General features: G+C 37.1%; 1 protein-coding gene across 7 annotated transcripts in view; it reads right to left on the bottom strand.

Moving 5' to 3' along the window:
• TAFA2 (TAFA chemokine like family member 2) overlaps positions 1-19,053 on the bottom strand; it is a 174,048-nt gene that overhangs the window by 49,375 nt on the left and 105,620 nt on the right. For all 7 annotated transcript variants that reach the window (XR_001553434.2, XR_001553435.2, XR_001553431.2 and 4 more), the window contains exon 2: positions 730-836. Coding sequence is in view for 2 of the 7 variants with exons in the window: in XM_015855271.2 (XP_015710757.1) it covers positions 730-836 (107 nt within the window). In the remaining 5 variants the exon portion in view is untranslated. The remainder of the gene's footprint in view (positions 1-729; positions 837-19,053) is intronic.

Raw genomic sequence — 19,053 nt, forward strand, 5'->3', positions numbered from 1 at the left:
ATGTTATATAGCAGATCACATTTCAAGATATATTGATCTAAAAAAGAAAATACATTAGTTAATAGATCCAGAGAACCTTTCCCATTCCTTAAAGACAAAGAAAAAAGAAAAAAAGGAAAATTAGTTTTCCTTGTCCTTGTGTGTCTGCATTTTAAGGACTGGAACAACAAGGAGGTAGAAAAAATTCAAACTGTCAAAGTTTTTGTATAGCTTTTGGTCCAGTATTAGGAATGAAGCATAGAACATTGACAGTACTGGAAAGTAATAGAGAAACAATCACACTCAGAACACATTATTGATGAAGTTAGCCCTGACACTGGCTAGTCGACACTGTACACAGTAGCAACATTACGTTTCCAAGATTCATTGCAGGAATTTATCAGACGCACATATAGAAACTACTCAATGTAACTATTTTATCAAATATTTGATTTCTTGATTGCCCACCTTCTTCCACCACCTTTTCACAACTATACCATCACTAGAAACTGATCGAGAAGAGCTAATATCAGAGGATGCTGAAAATTGAACTGAAATACTTTAAGTCCCCCAAATTAAAAAAAAAAAGAAAAAAAAGTCCCTTGGGTACAGATTTGTGAACCAGTACAAGGACACACAAATATATATTACAGGAAAAACGAAAAAAAAAAGGTCCTACAAAGTGGACACTCCTGAATTTGCTGACTAAATGTTGAGATACAACAATATAATACAAACAGAATTTCTTACCTTTATGATGATTTGCTCCAGATGCTAATTTCCCCCACAGCGTTACAACAAAAATTATTATTAGCAGCTTTCCTTTCGTTGCTTTCTGTAAGTATCTCTTATTCATCCTTCAAAGAAAAATACATAAAAATAATTACTTCCCTTAATATTTCTTTAAAGAACATTTCCCAAATTAAGGAGAATTTTAAAACTGTGTGTCTGGTTAACATCTCTTAATTCCTAAATAGTGATTAGCATTAAAGGAGTTATACACAGCATCAATATAATCTTTCTCCCCATTTTGTCATCATTCCTCCACCCTGGTAAGTATTGGGAGAATTCAACACCTCCATCAGTTTTATACTAAGGCCCAAGCAATGGTAGCTCTGCAATAGGCTTTGCTAAACAAAAGCAGTTCCACTGGTGCCTTTGGGCCAGTCATGTGTAGGGAATTTTTTAGCTTTTGGGATTGTGACTCTTTCTGGATTCTGCTCATAAGTCATAAAGACATAACAGATTTAAAAAGATTTCCAGCATATATACCAAACAATCCATGGGAGAAATCCTGTCAGGAAGATTTGAGTAGTTTGGCACAATGGCATCAGACAGGCAGACTCTCTAGTCTCTCTCCTGTCTGTCCAAAGGGTAATGAAAAAATTTGATTTATAACACCAAAGGAAATTGCACACAGCTACCCTCATCTTGCTCAGTGATGTTTTCACTGCACCATCAAGCTACTGTGGTGGTTCAAGTACAAGGTAACAAAGCTTATTTCTCAACAACCTCCTTCAAAGACAAAATACCTCTCTCCCTGCCACAAAGACACGTTCAGGAACACAGGCTGTAGTGCTTAAGGATTACAGCTCTGCAGAGAATGGCAAGGGGCATAATAATGAAACCTTCTCTCGCTTCTCATTCTTTGTAGAAGAACCCTAGGGATCTGGCTAAGAAACAACTCAGCGCAGTGGTCACGTTTCTGCTGATAAGTCAGTAGAACAAGAATGCCTATTTCACCTCACTTGTACTAGAAAAGATTTAAATTTGGTCACTTGAACAAAATTATTGCTGTTTTATAATGTCTGGAACTAGGCTGCCTTCTCTTTCTGAGCAGAAAAACAAACAAACTAACATAGCTTCAGTATGGTTTCACATTTATCTCCCATTATATTCAAAAGAAGCCTGGAAGAATTTGTGAATATCCCTTTTGCCCTACCCATGTATAACACTATCTCATGCAACTACAAGCTCCATGAAAGGCAGACCACTACCGTAAAACGGAATTAACCAGCAACCTGTTCAAAGTCCCAAATCTCTTTTTATTCCTTCAAAGCAATTCCTTCCCTCTGAGCAAATTGCTTTCTAACAAAACACTATACACTAACAAGGCAAGCTCCAACACTCCACAACCAAGCTCATGGTTCCCAGACTCATAACCAGACCACTTACCCCAGAGCTGTCAACGTGGCTCTCTGAGAGATTGTAGAACATTGTTAAGATTCCACAGCAGGCTGTATGCAACAAGACATGGTGATTCAAATTAACAGCCCACTGGGGATCATACTAAACCCTTTTAAACCTGAATTCAGGGCAAAGAGAGCTTAGCATCCTCTAACAGAAGTCACACATATATAGTGTGCTTGCCAGAAGTTCAGCTATCATGTTTATAAAGAAAAAAGAGAGAGGAATAAGCAAGTACTTTATCCAGGATTGTGGATGTTCCCTGTGAAATCCTGATTGATTAATAATCACTATGGAGGTCGCAGTGCGCTGTGAACCACACCAAGCTGTCTTGCACTGATTCCAGTGCCTTCACAGTGTAAACTATATATTTATCATCAGCTCCACATTTATGAGGTACTCAAAGCTAAAAGGAAATATATTATTTTTCACTGTAAATAACAATAATAATAAAGAATGCACATTCAAGCATATGTCCTTCCACAGCTATTGCTATGAAAAGTACATGAAACAACTCTTTCAGTCCTGGATTGTCTTACTACCTCTACCACTGCTGGTGCCAAGTCATTAAAATGAAATTTTTCTTCTTCACCTACCCTACCCTACATAAAACCCCGTGGGACTCAAACCATTAAGCAAACCAGACTGTAATGCAGTTGCTGCAAATGTACAGCTGAAAAATACACAAGGAAAAACAGCAGCAGTGGGAACAAGGAGAGAACACCAACCTATCTGCGTGGGAACAGCAGCCCCTCAGGGTGGCAGAGTGAGGATACAAACTTCTGCTCACAGCTCAGCACCCAACAAGATGTAAACCAGCACCGAATCTAAGAGAAGCTGTTCTGCAAAGCTAAGGAGAGCTTGAGCCTTGATACGGCAAATCTGGGATCACTATCATTGCCAGGTTTTGCAGTCCTGAGAAAAACAATGCACTATTTATGTACCACAATACTATTGCATTATTCTGCATTATTTAAGGCATTTATCCTTCAGAAGGACAAAAATACTATCTTTTAGTAGTCCCACAACAGGCACAATTAAAAGAAAAGTTAGTGCCAGTAGCAGTTCCAGATGGAGACTAATAGTTCAGGGGCCATCAGCAGAAGTATATTTTAAAAGTTTCCTAGTAATTAAAGCATCCATAACATGCAGCAGTTGCAATAGGAGAAAGCTGTGAGATGATGTTAAATTTCAAACTGATTAGGCAGTGTAACAGTAGACTTGGGGTTGTGAGCAGTGGCCACTCACAGTGGCCAGTGTGACTGCATAAGCACAGACAAGGCATGAAGCACCTCTCCCTGAGAATGGCTGAAGTGTCTCAGCAGTGCTGGAACACAATCAGAAGCCAGACTGTAGCATTGCAGCCCTGGAAATAAACAGTGAAGAGTCTGCAGTCTAAGAAACTCATGGGATTGGGATGGATACATCTCATCAACAAAGAAGGCAAATAGATAACAAGGAGAGACCATGAGATTCGCTCAGTATCTGAGAAGACAATAGAAATAGAAAACATTTGGCCTCATCTTTGAAATGCAACTATTAGCCCCTGTAACTCTGCTCCATGTCAATTAAGTAGATTCAGGAAATAAAATTCAGTCCATTACTGTACTGTTATTGCATTAACATAACAGGCTGCGTTAAATAGAACAAATGAGGTCTGAAATTAGGTCTGCTTTTCCTAGAGGTGATGCAGAGCTGCACAGACAAAACTCTAGCTGTTAATCTGAATGGTTTTCTCTGTGAGATATTCTTCCTTTCTATTTTCCTTTCTTTCTGCTTACAGCCTTGCAGCCCCCAATAATGCCAAATAACCCAAAGGCAATCAAATCTAAGAACAGTCATGCTGCAGGAGATGTTTACATTTGGAAATCAGCTTTGTACCAAAAAAATAAAATAAAATACAACCATTATGTGTAACAAACATTTCCTTCAGTATCTATCCCCAAAATATTGGAAATAAGCCCAATGAATTCTCAGCACTTTCAGTCAGATAAAGAATTGAAAGGCTGACTCATTTGAGTTCATTGTTCAATGTGCTCAGAGGCAAGAAAAGAGAAAGATGGCTTTTTCTGAGGTACCAGGGACGCACTCAAAATAAAGCAAACACAATTTACCAGCAAAATTCAAACAGGTGGTGGTTTCAATGTGAGGTGATTGTTGTGTGACTGGCTCTTCACCAACACCAAAACAAAATGAACAGATATGAAAGATTTGCTGCTTTTGCTCCAGAAAATTCCTTTCCTCTGATATGTACTCCATGAGACCCATCAGGTCCAGTATCAAGGACTCGAGGATAGGTTGTTTCAGCAATAAATGAATGAAAAAAGTTTCCAAAAAGCTGCTGGATTTTTTTCTCAGGGTGAAACTGCATCTGATGCTGCAAAGAACCTTCACAGATTATTGTGTCAGCAGAAACCCTTCTCCCTGGCCTCCAAGGTTCATCAGATGCAGACTGTGAACATACAAGCTCTCCTCATCTCTGCTCCATTTCACTGTCAGCTCTCTCTCAGCAACTTGGCTGCACTAAAACTGCCACGAGCAGACATATATCTCCAATATCCACTGCAGCAATGCAGCTTCCATAAACTTTTGACTTTCTGCTTTCTTCCTTCTTTGCAACTGGGCGTGAGACCAGCCCACCTTACCAATGGTTCTGAAATAGAGGAGAATCACATGGGAGTCACTTTACATTGTACAGCCAGAGCTAAATTGCCTTGCTTTCCTATTTCAAGTGAAGTGTAACCTCATGCAGTCTTTATTGTTGAGAAAGGAAAAAAAGTAAGGAAATAATAGCTTTCTTTCTTCCCTTTAGAGCTCATACACAAATAAAGTTCTCCTCTGTTTCCTGGGAGTAACAGCAATTTTCTCTCTTTCACCTTTTCTTTCTCTCCTTTCCAAGTATCAGCTTCTGTGAAGCTTTTCAGAATTCATTCATTCCTGTTTTACATATGTAGAAACTTCTAGTGTCACTAAGACCCATTTGTCTTCTGCAAACATGCATACCCTGTGAATGCAAGTGTTCATAAATAGAAGTGTAAGACTGTTTCTCTACTGAATCCTGATGAAGTGATTGAGACAAAAACTTGACAGAAAATTAGTCCCATAGTCCCATGTTCTCTCACTTTTCTTTTTACAAAAAAAAAAAAAAAAAAAAAAAAAAAAAAAGAATATATATTTTCTACTTCAGAGAAACCCTAAACGAGTAAATGAGTAGAAGAGTAGAAGAAACCACTTCTGACCTGATGTCTCTGCTACAGAAATAACGCAGCCATTTAAATTATGTTTCGTGCTGTGCTGAATATTACATTATTTATTAGCTGTGTTAGTTTCATCATCCCACGCAATGCAAGTCTTTGCAGCTTTATTTAGCCTTTCCTCTGTAAGCTAATGCAGATTTTAAAATGCCCCTGTGGTGGATAAGGTCACTTTGTTAAAGTAACACCGATGTGACCCCTGCGTGTTTGCATATATATAAATTCCCTCTATGACATTCCTGTCATGTTTGCTCAGTGAACAAGTAATTTGCCACTCTCATTACTTCAGGTACAAGGTAGCTTGTGAAAATCAATCTTCTTTCTGCTTCATACATCACAGCCTGTAACAGACACAAAGTGCATTCTGATTCTGAAATGAAGCCAGGGGAAAAATACAGTCCTATTCTCATAAACTACTGCATTAGATCTAGGTGGGAAGAAAAGAAAGAGAAGAGGCATTTAGCCCACTAAAGCGTGCAAGTTTTACATAGGAGTCAGAAGGAATTCTCTGTATGCAAAGTAAAAGTGGTCTTTCTGTTCAGAAAGTTGTCTTTTACCAGTGTGGATCCTTTAATAACAGAATAAGTAGCACTAGGGAGCCTACGTGTGCTACTGAGTAATATTCAAAGAGAGTTAAAACACTGCTGGCACATCAATATAGGTATTATTGCCGTTGTTATTTTCAGCTGAAGAGAAGTGGAAACAGATTGAAAAATTTTAGTCTTACTGACAAAAATTTTGAAAGGTTACTGGGCTAATTCTTAAGAAACCAAGGTAAATGCATTCTTCACAAAAGTATGTAAGGATGTGATCAATGCACACGTCCGTACTTATCTTTCACTTGAATGTGTGTCTTAAGCACATACATAAATTTAAGCACTTACTTTCCCAAATAGAGATCGATGTACATAAGCTTTCTTGAAAAACTATTTACAGAGTCAGTTTATGTAAGAAGATACAGTCTGAAAACTGTAGGAAAATAAAGGAAAATATCTCAAACATCTGAGAAGTAAAGAGTTAAGGAATATAGGAAAATATCCAAGAATTTAAATATATATATATGTTTACATATTGCAGTTTCCAGTTGCTGGAACACTAAAGACAGATGCACATAAAAGTATATACATTTGCCTATAGTATCTCATAGCACTTGGATATTAAATTTACATAAATATTATTGTTTCTAAAAACTGCTAAGCATGGGTGCTTAAGTTGGCAAAGGTACAAAATGCTGCAGCCCACTCTCAGTGTACCACCTCTCCACAGCAAAAGCCCCTATGTGTTTTACAAAGACTACAGGCAAAACTTCTTCCAAATGAGTATGTATGGTTGTGATGATATTACCTTGAAAACTCAGATGTCACTGATGAATGGCCTAACCTCTAAAGTGCTATCAGTGTTAATCTCCCTCGCTTCCAGATTAACACCAGTTCTTTGTAGACACAATTGATTGCAATTTTCACCTTCATTAATTTTCAGATGCAACTCCTAACTGAAAGCAATAAAGAAAACAGAGAAAGTGGAAATAAAAAATGCAGCGTCCTCCTAGCCATTGTACAGATATACTGAGCTGCATATGTATTAAATTTCTTTTTTTTTTTGTCGTTTTGTCAAGAGCAGCAAAGGACTGCTCATCAGCTGAACACCATCACTGACATATTACAAAAATACACACAAAGAAAATTCTATGAATTTTTGAAGTTAGATTCTCTATTTCTATGTACTTCTACTTCTTTATGAAAATAGAAGCATAAAATTAACAGAAAGGCATATAAAGTTAATAGAAATAACCCAGCATTACACAACTACATTCCATTCATCGTGCTTTTAAATGTCTAAGATTAAACATTAGAAAATAAACATTCAGAATATTCTGACAGCTTTAGTGCCCAGTGATGTTCTACGCCTGAGTGAAGTAAGTAAGTTCCACACATATAAGTGCCCAGTATTAGACAGTCCTCAGGCTCCAATTCTCCAGTTCATATAATTTCCTCTGTTGTTATTATGCCATTTTAAACTCTCCAGTTCCTGTGCTTAAGGGGCTTTAAGTTGTAGGGGGCACTGTCTATTCACTTAATCATCACAGCAGTACTATTTGCTTATATCTTATATGTGATCCTTTTGTACATGGTTATTTGAATATTCTTTATTCATATCACACTAACCAATCAAAAGTTTAAATTATATAAAAAAGAAAAGGATAAAGTTCAATAGGGTCTTAGCAAAATGTCTCACTGAAACCTGATTTCTTAAGTTTACTGTGATTTCATAAAGGCCACTGCAGCGGCAGGGATAAGCCTCCAAATCTATGAAGGCAGAGAAAGCATCAAATACTAGTGGAGAATGGCAACTGAAGTGCTCATATTTAAAAGCAAGGACAGAAATGATCTGGGCAAACCTAAGCCTATTAGTCTGACCTCTTCAGTTTGCAAGACCTTAGAACAGGCTTTGAAGAAAAAGACAAATTAAAGCCAGAGAAGTAAATAGTATATGGGATAAAACGCAGCAGTGTTAGCAGGGTAGACTGTGTCAGACTAACTTGACAGCTTTTTTGATAAAATAACTGATTTCCTAGACAAAGAAATGAAGTAGATATAATTTGTCTGGATTTAGATAAAGTATTTTCTTCAGTGTCACTCTGGAACTTACACATTAAGCTAGAGACTCTGTGGATTACTACAAGAATTGAAAGGTGGATCCCAGTATGATAACAGCAAGTAGTACTGAAGGGGGGTATCAGAGATTAATGACATTTCTGCTACAAGTTCAGAATCAATCATTGAAAGAACTCATATAAAAAACAGTCTGGTTTAGTTATCACCAAGAATGCATTAGTATCAAGGTGATATGAGGTGGCTGTGAGAAGGACAAATTCTATAAATTACTAAATTGTATATTTAATAATATTGCAAGATTAGTACACACAGAAACTGAAGGGAAACAGAAAGCAAATAAATACAGCAAGGGCAAAAAAAAAAAAAAAAAAAAAAGTGGATTAAATGGTATCCTGCCATCAGGCAGGTTGAGAACACTCAGCTAATTGATTCAGGAAGCCACTTCCAGTCTTATTTCTACATCAATACCATGATCCCTTTTTTACACATTAGTATAGAAAATCACATGGTAGGTTTGGTTTTTTTTTTCAACAAGAAAGCAATGACAGTTCTTTCCAAGTGTGTTAGTGTAGTGTTTTTTTCCAAGTCATTTCACTATCCTTATAAAACAAAAGCCATAGCATTTGTCTGCAACATCCTGCAGGACAACAAATGTGAGTCTCCTCATTAAAACCTACACTCACTTTGAGTTCCATGAAATCAAATACTAAGATGTCAAAAGGGATCTTAAACTCCAGTTTCAAAACTTTGGGGACATTTTTAGTGAGTTCCTTTACTTGTTCCACATTCGAACTATTATTTTTCCTTCAAAATATTATTTTTAATGCATGCCTCATATCTCTATACCTGAACTCACTTCAGCAAGCCCATGCTGATGAACATCTGATTAAGATGAATGTCTCTCCTCTTATTTTTCAAAACTGTCTAAGTGTAATTGCAGTTTCTGTTTCATAAGTTTTAAGAAGACCAAGTTACAATACTTGTATTGGAGGACCATTTAGTACTGAAATTGCTTTTTGGCTAACTTCAGTGAATTAAAGTCATACTGTTGAACACAGGTGATCTTTCTATGATTAACTCTCTCACTTTGTTTAGAACTCATTTTCTTTTCCATCACTCTTGCTTTAAATTGAAAATCTTATTGTCACCATTTTTTTAACACTGATGTCATGGAAACATAACTCTGGCAAGCAGCACAAACGTCAGGATATGCATGAGTCTTATTTTCCTATATAATTCAAAACAAAAACTTTATGCTTTCAAGTATTAATTAAGCATTTTAACATTTAAGAACAAACAAACAAACAAACAAACAAAAAACCAACGCTGTAGAAACAATAGCATTTGAGTCCAAAATTAAAAGGGTTTTAAAAGTGTGAATACATTAAAATTTCAATTATTACATTCATTTAAAGATAGTATAATCTAAAACATATTTGAAGGCATACTGGGTGACTGTTTCTGGGATTCTCGGATGTACGTAAGAATATGGATAAAGTATTTTGACTGTGTTACATGATATTGCCAGTTTGAAGTTCAGTGTGTCCACAGGAACCATTAAGAATCTACTGCATGACTTCCTTACTGAAGATTATTTTTTTTTTTCCCCAATAAATTCTTCTCGTAAATAATGTTGTGACAGATCTCTGCACATAAACAGGGAAGTAAGACTCTGCCTAAGTCCCCCCTTGCTATTTCCATGACAATTACATCCATCAATAGACAAAGCGGCACTTCTGACAAACAACAGACATGTCTGAGCCCATTTTGTGTTTTATTCCTGGATCTATACATTCTGCACCACACTTTAAGGTAAGGTTTGAGTGTAACTGAAAAATGACAGGTTGTTCAAATCATGGAAAAAATAACAAGGCTTTTGTACAGTGACCAAAATAGCTCTAAGAGCTCACATAATGCAGTAAGAAGACAGGAGAGCAGCCGACTGGAAACAAACCTTGTTGAAACACAATTGGAACACATTCCTCCAGTCTTTTAATGTCAAATCCTAACACGTGCTCATTCTTTGTAACTACCATAGGCACCATTTCCTTGGAAAACACAGCATAGCAAAGATAGGACAGGCTCTTCCCAAACAATCTGGTGCACAAAGCAAATCTCTGTTCTAGAGCAAATGCACTGGGAAACATGAAAGATGATAAAGAAAGGAAGCCAGGATGCACAAAAAAAAATTTCAGCAGCCAGCTGGGAAGCGGAACACAATGTTCAACAGCAAATCCAGAGACACAGCCTTGTACTCAGCTAAGGCATACCACATAGGTACACCAGAAAAACCTGTGTTCTTATATTACTCTTCCAGTTTATGATTCTATTATTCTATACTTGTAGAGAAGTGCAGCAGCTTTTCTGTCTGTGCACAGGATTTTATCAAATATTAAGATTTTTTGCCCTTGCATGCTTTCCAATCTGCCACACATGCTACAATAACTAATGTTCTCTTGAGAATCATGCTATAAGCCACACAATTTTGCAGTCTCCTTTCAGTGTCTATTTCCTCTGCTCTGAAACAGTATGAAGAGTATTAATAACCAGCTCACACTAATTTAAAAAAAAAAAAAAAGCAATAGAGTATTCCTGTAAAAACTTCCTAGAAATAGATTCTGTCAGGTCGAGATATGTTTAATGATGACTAAAATATCTAAGTGGCACACACTCTTCCTTGACAAATCCAATTCTTTTCCCAGCCTCTATTCAAACACCCTCTCTTCAAGGGTAGCAGCAGCTATATGAAAGACACAGACAATACAGTCCTCAGCTTCATCCAGGGAAGCGTACCTCCAGAAATAATGCACTCGCTTTGGTATGCACTACGCTTTGTAATGTGGCCTTACATTTTAATATGGCCAGGAGTTAATTAAAAGCCAGTTACAAATCTTTGCTTTCTAATAAACTAGGCTCGATTAGACTAGACTAGACTAGAATAGTTAATTTGGAAGGGATCTACTAAAATCATTGAGTCAAACTGTCTGACCACTTCAGGACTAACCAAAAGCCAAAACATATTGTTAAAGGCTTTATCCAAAATCCTCTTGAACATTTACAAGAATGGAATATCACGTCTCTAGGAAGCACATTCCGGAGCCCTGGATTAACATCTTCTGCATACTAGACACCCCAAGTATCCTCAGCCTCTCCTCACAGAACGTGCCTTCCATCCCATTTACCAGAATTGTTGACCTTCTCTGGATTCTTTCAAGTACCTTAATACCCTTCAATATTGTGGGGTCCAGAATTGCACACAATATTCAAGGTAATGCTAATGTTAAATACAATGGAAAAATCATCTCTTTTGACTAGATAGCTATGCATCCCAAAATATATTTTGCCACCAATGATCACCCAATGTTCCAATCCCTCCAGGTCCCTCTGCAAGGCTCTCATTCCTCTAGGGAGTCAACAGAACCTCCCAGTTTACTATCATCAGCAAACTTATTAACAATGCATTCTACTTCTGCATTCAGATAATTGATAAAAATATTAAACAGAACTGGTCCCAGAACTGAGCCCTGTGTAACACAGCTAGTGACTGGCCACCAGCCAGATGTAGCTCCACTTACTTGAGATATACCACTCAGCTAGGCCATCACCCAACATAGTGTGAACCTGTTCATGTTATGGCTGGACAATTTTTCCAGAAGGATGCTGTGAAGGACAGTATTAAAAGCCTTACTAAAATCCAGAATGATTATGTCTACCACCTTCCCTTCATCCACTAAGCGGATGACCTCATAGGGGAAGGATATCAAATTACTAAGACAAGACTTTCCCCCATAGGCCTATGTTGCCTATGCTTGACAGTAGCTTTGTTTTTTAAATGCTTATCAAAATCCTCCAGGACAACCTTCTCCATAACTTTTCCAGGTATTGAGATTAAACTAACAGATCTGCAGTTTCCTGGATCTTCTTTCATGAGCTTGGTAGACTGGGGTAACACTGACTACCTTCCAAGTCAGTAGGAACTTCACCAGAATGCCATGAGTTCTGGTAAATTGTTGAAAGGGATCCAGCTATAACATCCAGTAACACTCAATACTCTGAATGCTGGTCCATAAGGCTCCATGGACTTATGCACGTTGAGTGGACCCAATTAGTCCCTTCCAATTTTGGTGATCACAGATGAAAAGTCACTGTTCTCTCAGCCACGGTCCTCTAACCCAGAGGACCAGACAGATCACAATCTATAATTAATATTAAAAACTGAGGAGAAAAAAGAAAAAGGCATTAAATCTTCTGCCTTTTCCTCATTCCTACCTGTTAAGTGACCTCCTTCATCAAGTAATCATTCACTGTTTTCCTTAGGCCTCCACTTGCTGTCAACATACTTTAGAAAAGCCTTATTTTTTATTTTTTTTTGTCTGACACTATAATAGTCAGTATCAACCCACGTTAAGCTTTGTTTTTTTCTTATTTTCTCCCTACAAATACAAACTGCATTCAGTTGCTTGCTACACAATAGGTAGCTTAGGATCTGCAGGTGAAACACAACAGAAGAATTGTGAAATCAATGAATTCAATGTTCGGTTACTCTAATGCCCTGGATAAGATATTGCATATGTTCAATGGGGTGCATTGATGTTAGCATTTCATTTTTTGACCTGGACTGCACTTTTCAAACTAATTTCCCAGTTGTGTCAATTTATTATTATTACATTCCATGATGTGAACCAATGTGAGAGAATGAAGTGAATTCCCTATAAATGAAAATTAGTTTGAGGAGCGCACCCGGTATACTCCAGCTGTTCAGGAGTGTTTGGTTCTGGGAGACAAGTTTGTTGAAAACAATCTCCTTCTCCACCTAATGAGTATATTTCAGACTTTGTACCCTCAGCGACAGCAATCTGAGTCTACTGAAACAATTTGATATGGATAAACTATTTGCTAATTGTTTGTTTTATACTCTGTAAAATGCCCTTTTGGTTGTGATTAATCTTAAGAGCATTTCCAGATCTGCAGCACATATCAACAGCATGTTGAAAAGGACTTGTTTGTGTCACTCTGGAGGCCTTTAAACAATTTCTGATCTCCATTTTAAAGCCATTATTCCTACTGTGACACTGCAGCAAAAGAAAAGACTTATGTGCCAAATTCAGGGAAAAGCTACCTGCAGTACAGGCCTCTAATTTAAAACACTAAGCACAGAATAAACTACTTCAATTTGTACAGTGAATTGTTCCTCTTTTTGCAAATTAGAACGTCCCTTGTCTTTATATGCAGAAAATGAAAGACTGGAGCCTTGCTGTCACTTTTCACAGGGCCTATCTAATCTACACAGAGCTCTACTGTTGAAGAAAAGTACAATTCATTGTAAAACCATCAAACTGGCTAATTTACTGGCTCCATACCTGTTGTTTCCAGATATTAGATTATTGACAGTTCTTCCCTAAGCCTGGTAATCATTCTACCAATAACAACCATATTTAGATGCATGGGTGGACCTTTTACATGAACAGTAAATGATGGTCAAAAGGAAATATCTAAAATATCACTAGCTGAAAATGAGACAGGCCTCAGTCAGAGAGAATCTGTCCCACCTACCCCTAGAAACCACCCAACCCCATGTCCTCTGGCTCACAGGCAGCCATTGGTTTTGTAGGGTCAGTGCAACCCCCTCCTAGAAGACAGGGCTCGTTTAAGGATCAAGTACATTTCCGATTACTTCATCAAAAAAGAAAATCATGTTCTTTATGGATTAAAATTATTTTACTAAATCCTAGCAATATAAAGTGTCCTTAAATTAGAAGTTTGTTAGTGTAAAAAATACAAGTGACTCAAGAATATTTTTGTTCCCTAATACAGCTTTGGCTGAGAAAATCCTCAGATGTTACTGTATTTACAACAGGATTAACTGTTTCTAACAAACTGCATTTGCATTCTAATTCATGCTTTGTGGAACAAAAATAATATTTACTTTCATTTGTATTTCATTGTTGAGGAAGGTTATGTCATTATGCTTTCATAACAATTGCATTAGCAACACACACAAGGATGTTTAGGATTCCATATATTTTGTTTAAAAAAAAAAAAAAAGAGATTACTGTCAGCATTTGAAGTGTGCATGACTAAAGAGAGCAATTTGTGGTTTTTTTTTCACTCATTTTTTAAATAATAATTAATTGTAACTCTCTGGCAACTAAGCCTATTCTGCTATTAGTAGCAATCCAAATTTGGTAACATAAAAGAGCCCTGTAGTCCACAACAATTCCTTTTCTGCTGTCTTAAGAAGGCCTTCCTTATTTTGGCTACCCTAAGAGAGAGAATAATGCAGAATATGATTTCTACATGATGAAGAGGTGAGTTTTGTGTTTTACTTTATGTCCATCTTTTGGTTATAATCTGCTACTGGTTTTCTAGTTGAAGATGTTACAATTTGATGAAATTATTAAATATTGATCAGAAAAGGCAGGAAATACCTGTATTTTCCTGAAAACTAGATGGTCTGAGTGAAGCATCATGCTTAAGAGTTATTCCTTGATCCAAAAAGTTTATTGCATATGTAGTGTAATCTTGAAGAGAATTATGCCAAAGGATTCTCTGCACTCATCATTAAGACACAATGATGTAGAAGTGAACTCAAATCCCTCCAAGAAAGGGAAGGTGGTCATGAATAACTGGAGAAAAACCCTGAATTTTTGCAGTCCAACCAGGGAGCTTCATGATGATCTGTCTCACTGAATTCTTTATCTGTCCTACTTTTATCTGCCCTACTTTCTTTGCTCAGCATTTCTGACTACAGATCTACTGTCTACAGATAACCATAGCTATGGCCACTGTATCTGAGCATGTGTGAAGAAGGGGGTGGGAAATACCCACTCTACACAAGCATTAGGTAACACTGAAAGAAGGCGCTGCATAGATGTGATCTCTCCGAAGGACACTCAAAAACTAGGATATAGACACTAATTTTTGATTAGTCTATCTCAAACAGTGGATGATAAGTATTAGAATGATTAGAAATGATTCAGATTGACATTCCCAGAAGTACTGTTTTTCTATCAGTAGAAAGCAACTGCCTATCTCATAGTTCATAAGAAAAAGAATCACCTAGCTATATTTCATCAAAATAGACACCATACCAAAATGCTATTATAATCCAACAATCAACGAAATAATTCATATCTCAAAGTCTACGATGTCTCTGATGTGCAGTGTAATAATGATTTCAAATCTACATGAGAGTTGTGATTCCACTGTTCAAAGAGCTGGAGCACTGAGTCCCCTGTGCCCCTGTGCAGACCTCAACCTCCAAAGGTTCAGGGAACTGCTGCACATTTTGCAGCTTTTACTCTCCTCCAGACAAACACTGTCTAAATAAAACAGCACATAGATTCAGCTTTAAATATTTTTCAGCTTTTTAAAGACTTCAAATAAGAAATGTACTTTTCCAGTTTAAACTTCACTCCTGTTGCTTTAAAGCTCCTCACTAAAAATGTATTCCGATGAAGTCATTTTAAGAGTATCAAAAGTTTTGTTTTTACCTGGTAACCAGATGGTAACCCTGAGGTTTTGTTGTTATTTAGTTAGATTTTAGTTTTTGTTTTTAGAAGGTATGGCAGACATTTTATCCTGCTACTACTATATTTTAGCATATTTAATTGCCAAGTTCACAAGGAATGACAAACTGCTTTTCCCAAGCAGATGGTAGAAGTTGTTTTTAACACTGTAGTGAGACTTCTTTTCTAAAATGCTTGCACAGCTTTATGAAGTCTAATTTCTGCTCAACATACACACAAAAGATCGGTTTATGAGCATCTATGCACCTGGGGGCCAAATATGCAAAATGCTGTGAACTCAGCTCAGATATCTGAACTGGGACAAACTGTTGCACCTAAAACTCAATAAGTACGTGTTCCAGTATCTATGGAACTGGGACTACAGTTTCAGTTCCTGGGAGACATGAGGAATCAGTGAACAGTGGTGCCCATTTTGGACTTTATTATTCTCTATTTCCTTACATGTATCTTTTGTAATTAGTTTTAAATGTAAGTAATTTACATCAATCTATCTCAGCAACAACTACAACAACAATAAAAGTAATTTTAAGGGAATTTTACTTTAAATACCAATATAAATGATGTGTTCTGCAAACTGAAGTCACCTAAAGCAATGATGAAAAAAAAAAAAAAGTAAAGAATTTACACAAATTCTTTCTTTGCCACTTAGCACAAGTGAAATACAAGAAAACCTACCAGATGACATTAATCACAGCACTCTCTGAAGTTTAAATCTGGATCTGAACCCGAACACTGCACCTTACCAATCATTAAAAAGTGCAAATATTTAGAATAAATTGAGTGGGAAAAGAAGAAGGAGGAAAGAAACCAGTAGAACCACACTTGCCAGCTCACATGTAGCGTAAGAGTATGACTGGGGACAAGTCTTAGTGCAACCTGTCTTGCCTTGACTCAATCTCAGAGGTCTGTCCCCCTAGAAAACAGCTCTGGCCACCTCACTAAAGTATAAGGAGACTTTGGCTGAGGCTACATGTCCAGGGTGCATTTGCTGAAAAAGTACTGCTAGAAGCAAAGTGCCCTGAAAGCAACCTCCTAAACCAATCCTTACCTTGCAGGGTCAGGCTCATACAATTTATAAGAGAAAGCATTAAAAACAATTGTTTCACATGAATATAACCCCACTTGCAGAAGCCTTACAAAAGTGACCACTGGCTGTTAACACATCACTCTTATTTTTTATGAGTCTGAAGTATTTTTGAGACTGTTAGTCTATGACTTCTGCATCACACTTAGCAGAGCACTAAGCTCTGACAGACAGATGCTCGGAGAAATTAACAAGAACTATAAAAAAATACAGTCTAAATAGCATGAATTCCTACCAACACGTGAGCTATCTAATTAACAGGTCACTAATATTAACTGGGGTCTTTGAGTACTGGAAAATGTAATCCATTTGTATAGAGAAAGTCTAATTCTTTATACAGTTAGAAAAAGACAAAGAGAGAATAAATATAATGGATTAATGAATAGTGTGAGAGGATGAATAATATGCATTATGTTATGGGAACGTAATGATATGCCATTAAGTAGCTCACCTATTATCCTTCCTAAATTTCAATAATGTAGTTTAAAAAGAGTGAATAGGACAAAAAGAAGTGAAAGAAATATAACACTTATTTAAAATATATGCATACGGAGTATGGATGTATACCCCCTCACAATTTAATCTGATTAACAATAAGTAATAATTTTCTGCTCAGTGCTACTTGTGAAAGAAAAGTTTTGGTCTTAGGTAAGATTTTGCATAAAATCTTTTCAGACTCAAGATAGCTAGCAAGTTAGTTATTAGAGAGTCTGCATAATTTTACAACACAAAGTAGGGCTTATCACACATTTCACATCTAGTAAGTATTGTAAAGACATTGTAACTAGTCATTGCTGATTTTGACTGACTGGAACTAAACATGGTAGGAACAAAATGCACAGCCTTATTCAAAAGCAAGAATAAAGGACTTTCTCATTAAAATGATTTGCTGATATGATTTAAAACAATTTATTTAATCTTCACCTTTTTATGTAAATATCCTTCAACTGAGAATTTTAAAATTATAATTTAAAATAGATTTTATAAAGTATAATGAGATGCTCTGTCAGATGGGAAGACAAATTAAAAGTGCAATTCACACTGTTAGAGCAGTACTGCCACCATGAAGCTACTAATCTTTTGCACAATGCTCATAGTAGAACGTACTCCAGTCTCTGTAGGGCACATGATTATAGACTTGCAGAGAGAATGGGATTTAAATTATTCATCAATGTAGAGTTCTTTTTACAGAAAAATTAGTGTGCCACATATATAGTAAAACTGTTAATTTCTGGCCCTCTGCAAATTAACTACCTGGTAATATCATCAGTTATTACCAGGTAGTTTTACCAGCAGTTATAATAGCAATATGCTGTCAAACAGAAAGCTGTATACTAAAATAATGCTAAAGACAGAACAGTTGTGCAGCCAATTAAGTGTTCAGAATGCATTAGGTCCTGTAAAAAGATAAACATCTATGGACAAACTTGTCTGAAGATCTGATGAATGCCTGATTATGGCCACAGCCTATACGTCAACAGAACAATACCATCTGAGCTGTGGCAAGTCTTTATATATGAGCATCCAAAGGGAACAGATATCAAAATAATTTGCCAGTAAAAGACTTGCACTCTTCAAAACTGACAGGTATGAATTTCGAGTGAAGTAGTATGTGCTTTCATCTGCCTGTTAACCACAGAACACTACCAGACCATCATTTATGAAGTCAAACTACACTGCCATCTCAATGGTATTATTAAATTTTGGTTCACATGGTACCTCCTCCCCTAGCTGGGCAGTAGATCATAGTATCATTTGTGATACAGTGGCTACATCAGCCCTTCAGCACAGAAGTACCAGAGGCTGGTTTCTTCAGTGTTTGTAAGTGACACAGAATTTCCAAGCTATGGGGTGGATTTCTGCAAGTAGTTCCCAGCAGTGGTCACAAAGTCAAGCCTAATCTTTATCTCTGCAGCCTGAAAGGGAAAAAAATAAAATAAAACAGCTGATACATGGAATTTTGGTCCATTAGATCAGACTTCATTTTAAATTTCAGTTCACAGTTTTGGATATGAACCAACAGTGCACGCTGGCAACCAAAAGGACCAACTGTGCCCTGGGGTGCATCAGGTCCAGCACTGTCAGCTGGGCAACTGAAATGACTGTTTGTCTCACTCTGCTCTGCACTCTGCAGCCTCACCTCCAGCACTGGGTGCAGTCTGGGACCACATTAAAACTAGGGCATAATACTATCAGAGAGCATCTACTACAAAGATGGAGAAGGATCTGGTGGGCAAGATGTGTGAGAAGTAGCTGAGGACCCTGGGTGTGCTCAGTGCAGAGCATTGATGCTGAGGGGTGGCCTCATGGCAGCTGTAGCTCCTCATAGGGAGCAGAGGGGCAGTGCTGTGTTCTGATCTGTGTGATAGCAACAGCGCCCGAGGGAACAGCATGGAGCTGGGCCA

This window comes from Coturnix japonica, chromosome 1 (assembly GCF_001577835.2).
Source record: "Coturnix japonica isolate 7356 chromosome 1, Coturnix japonica 2.1, whole genome shotgun sequence".
Taxonomy (NCBI): domain Eukaryota; kingdom Metazoa; phylum Chordata; class Aves; order Galliformes; family Phasianidae; genus Coturnix; species Coturnix japonica.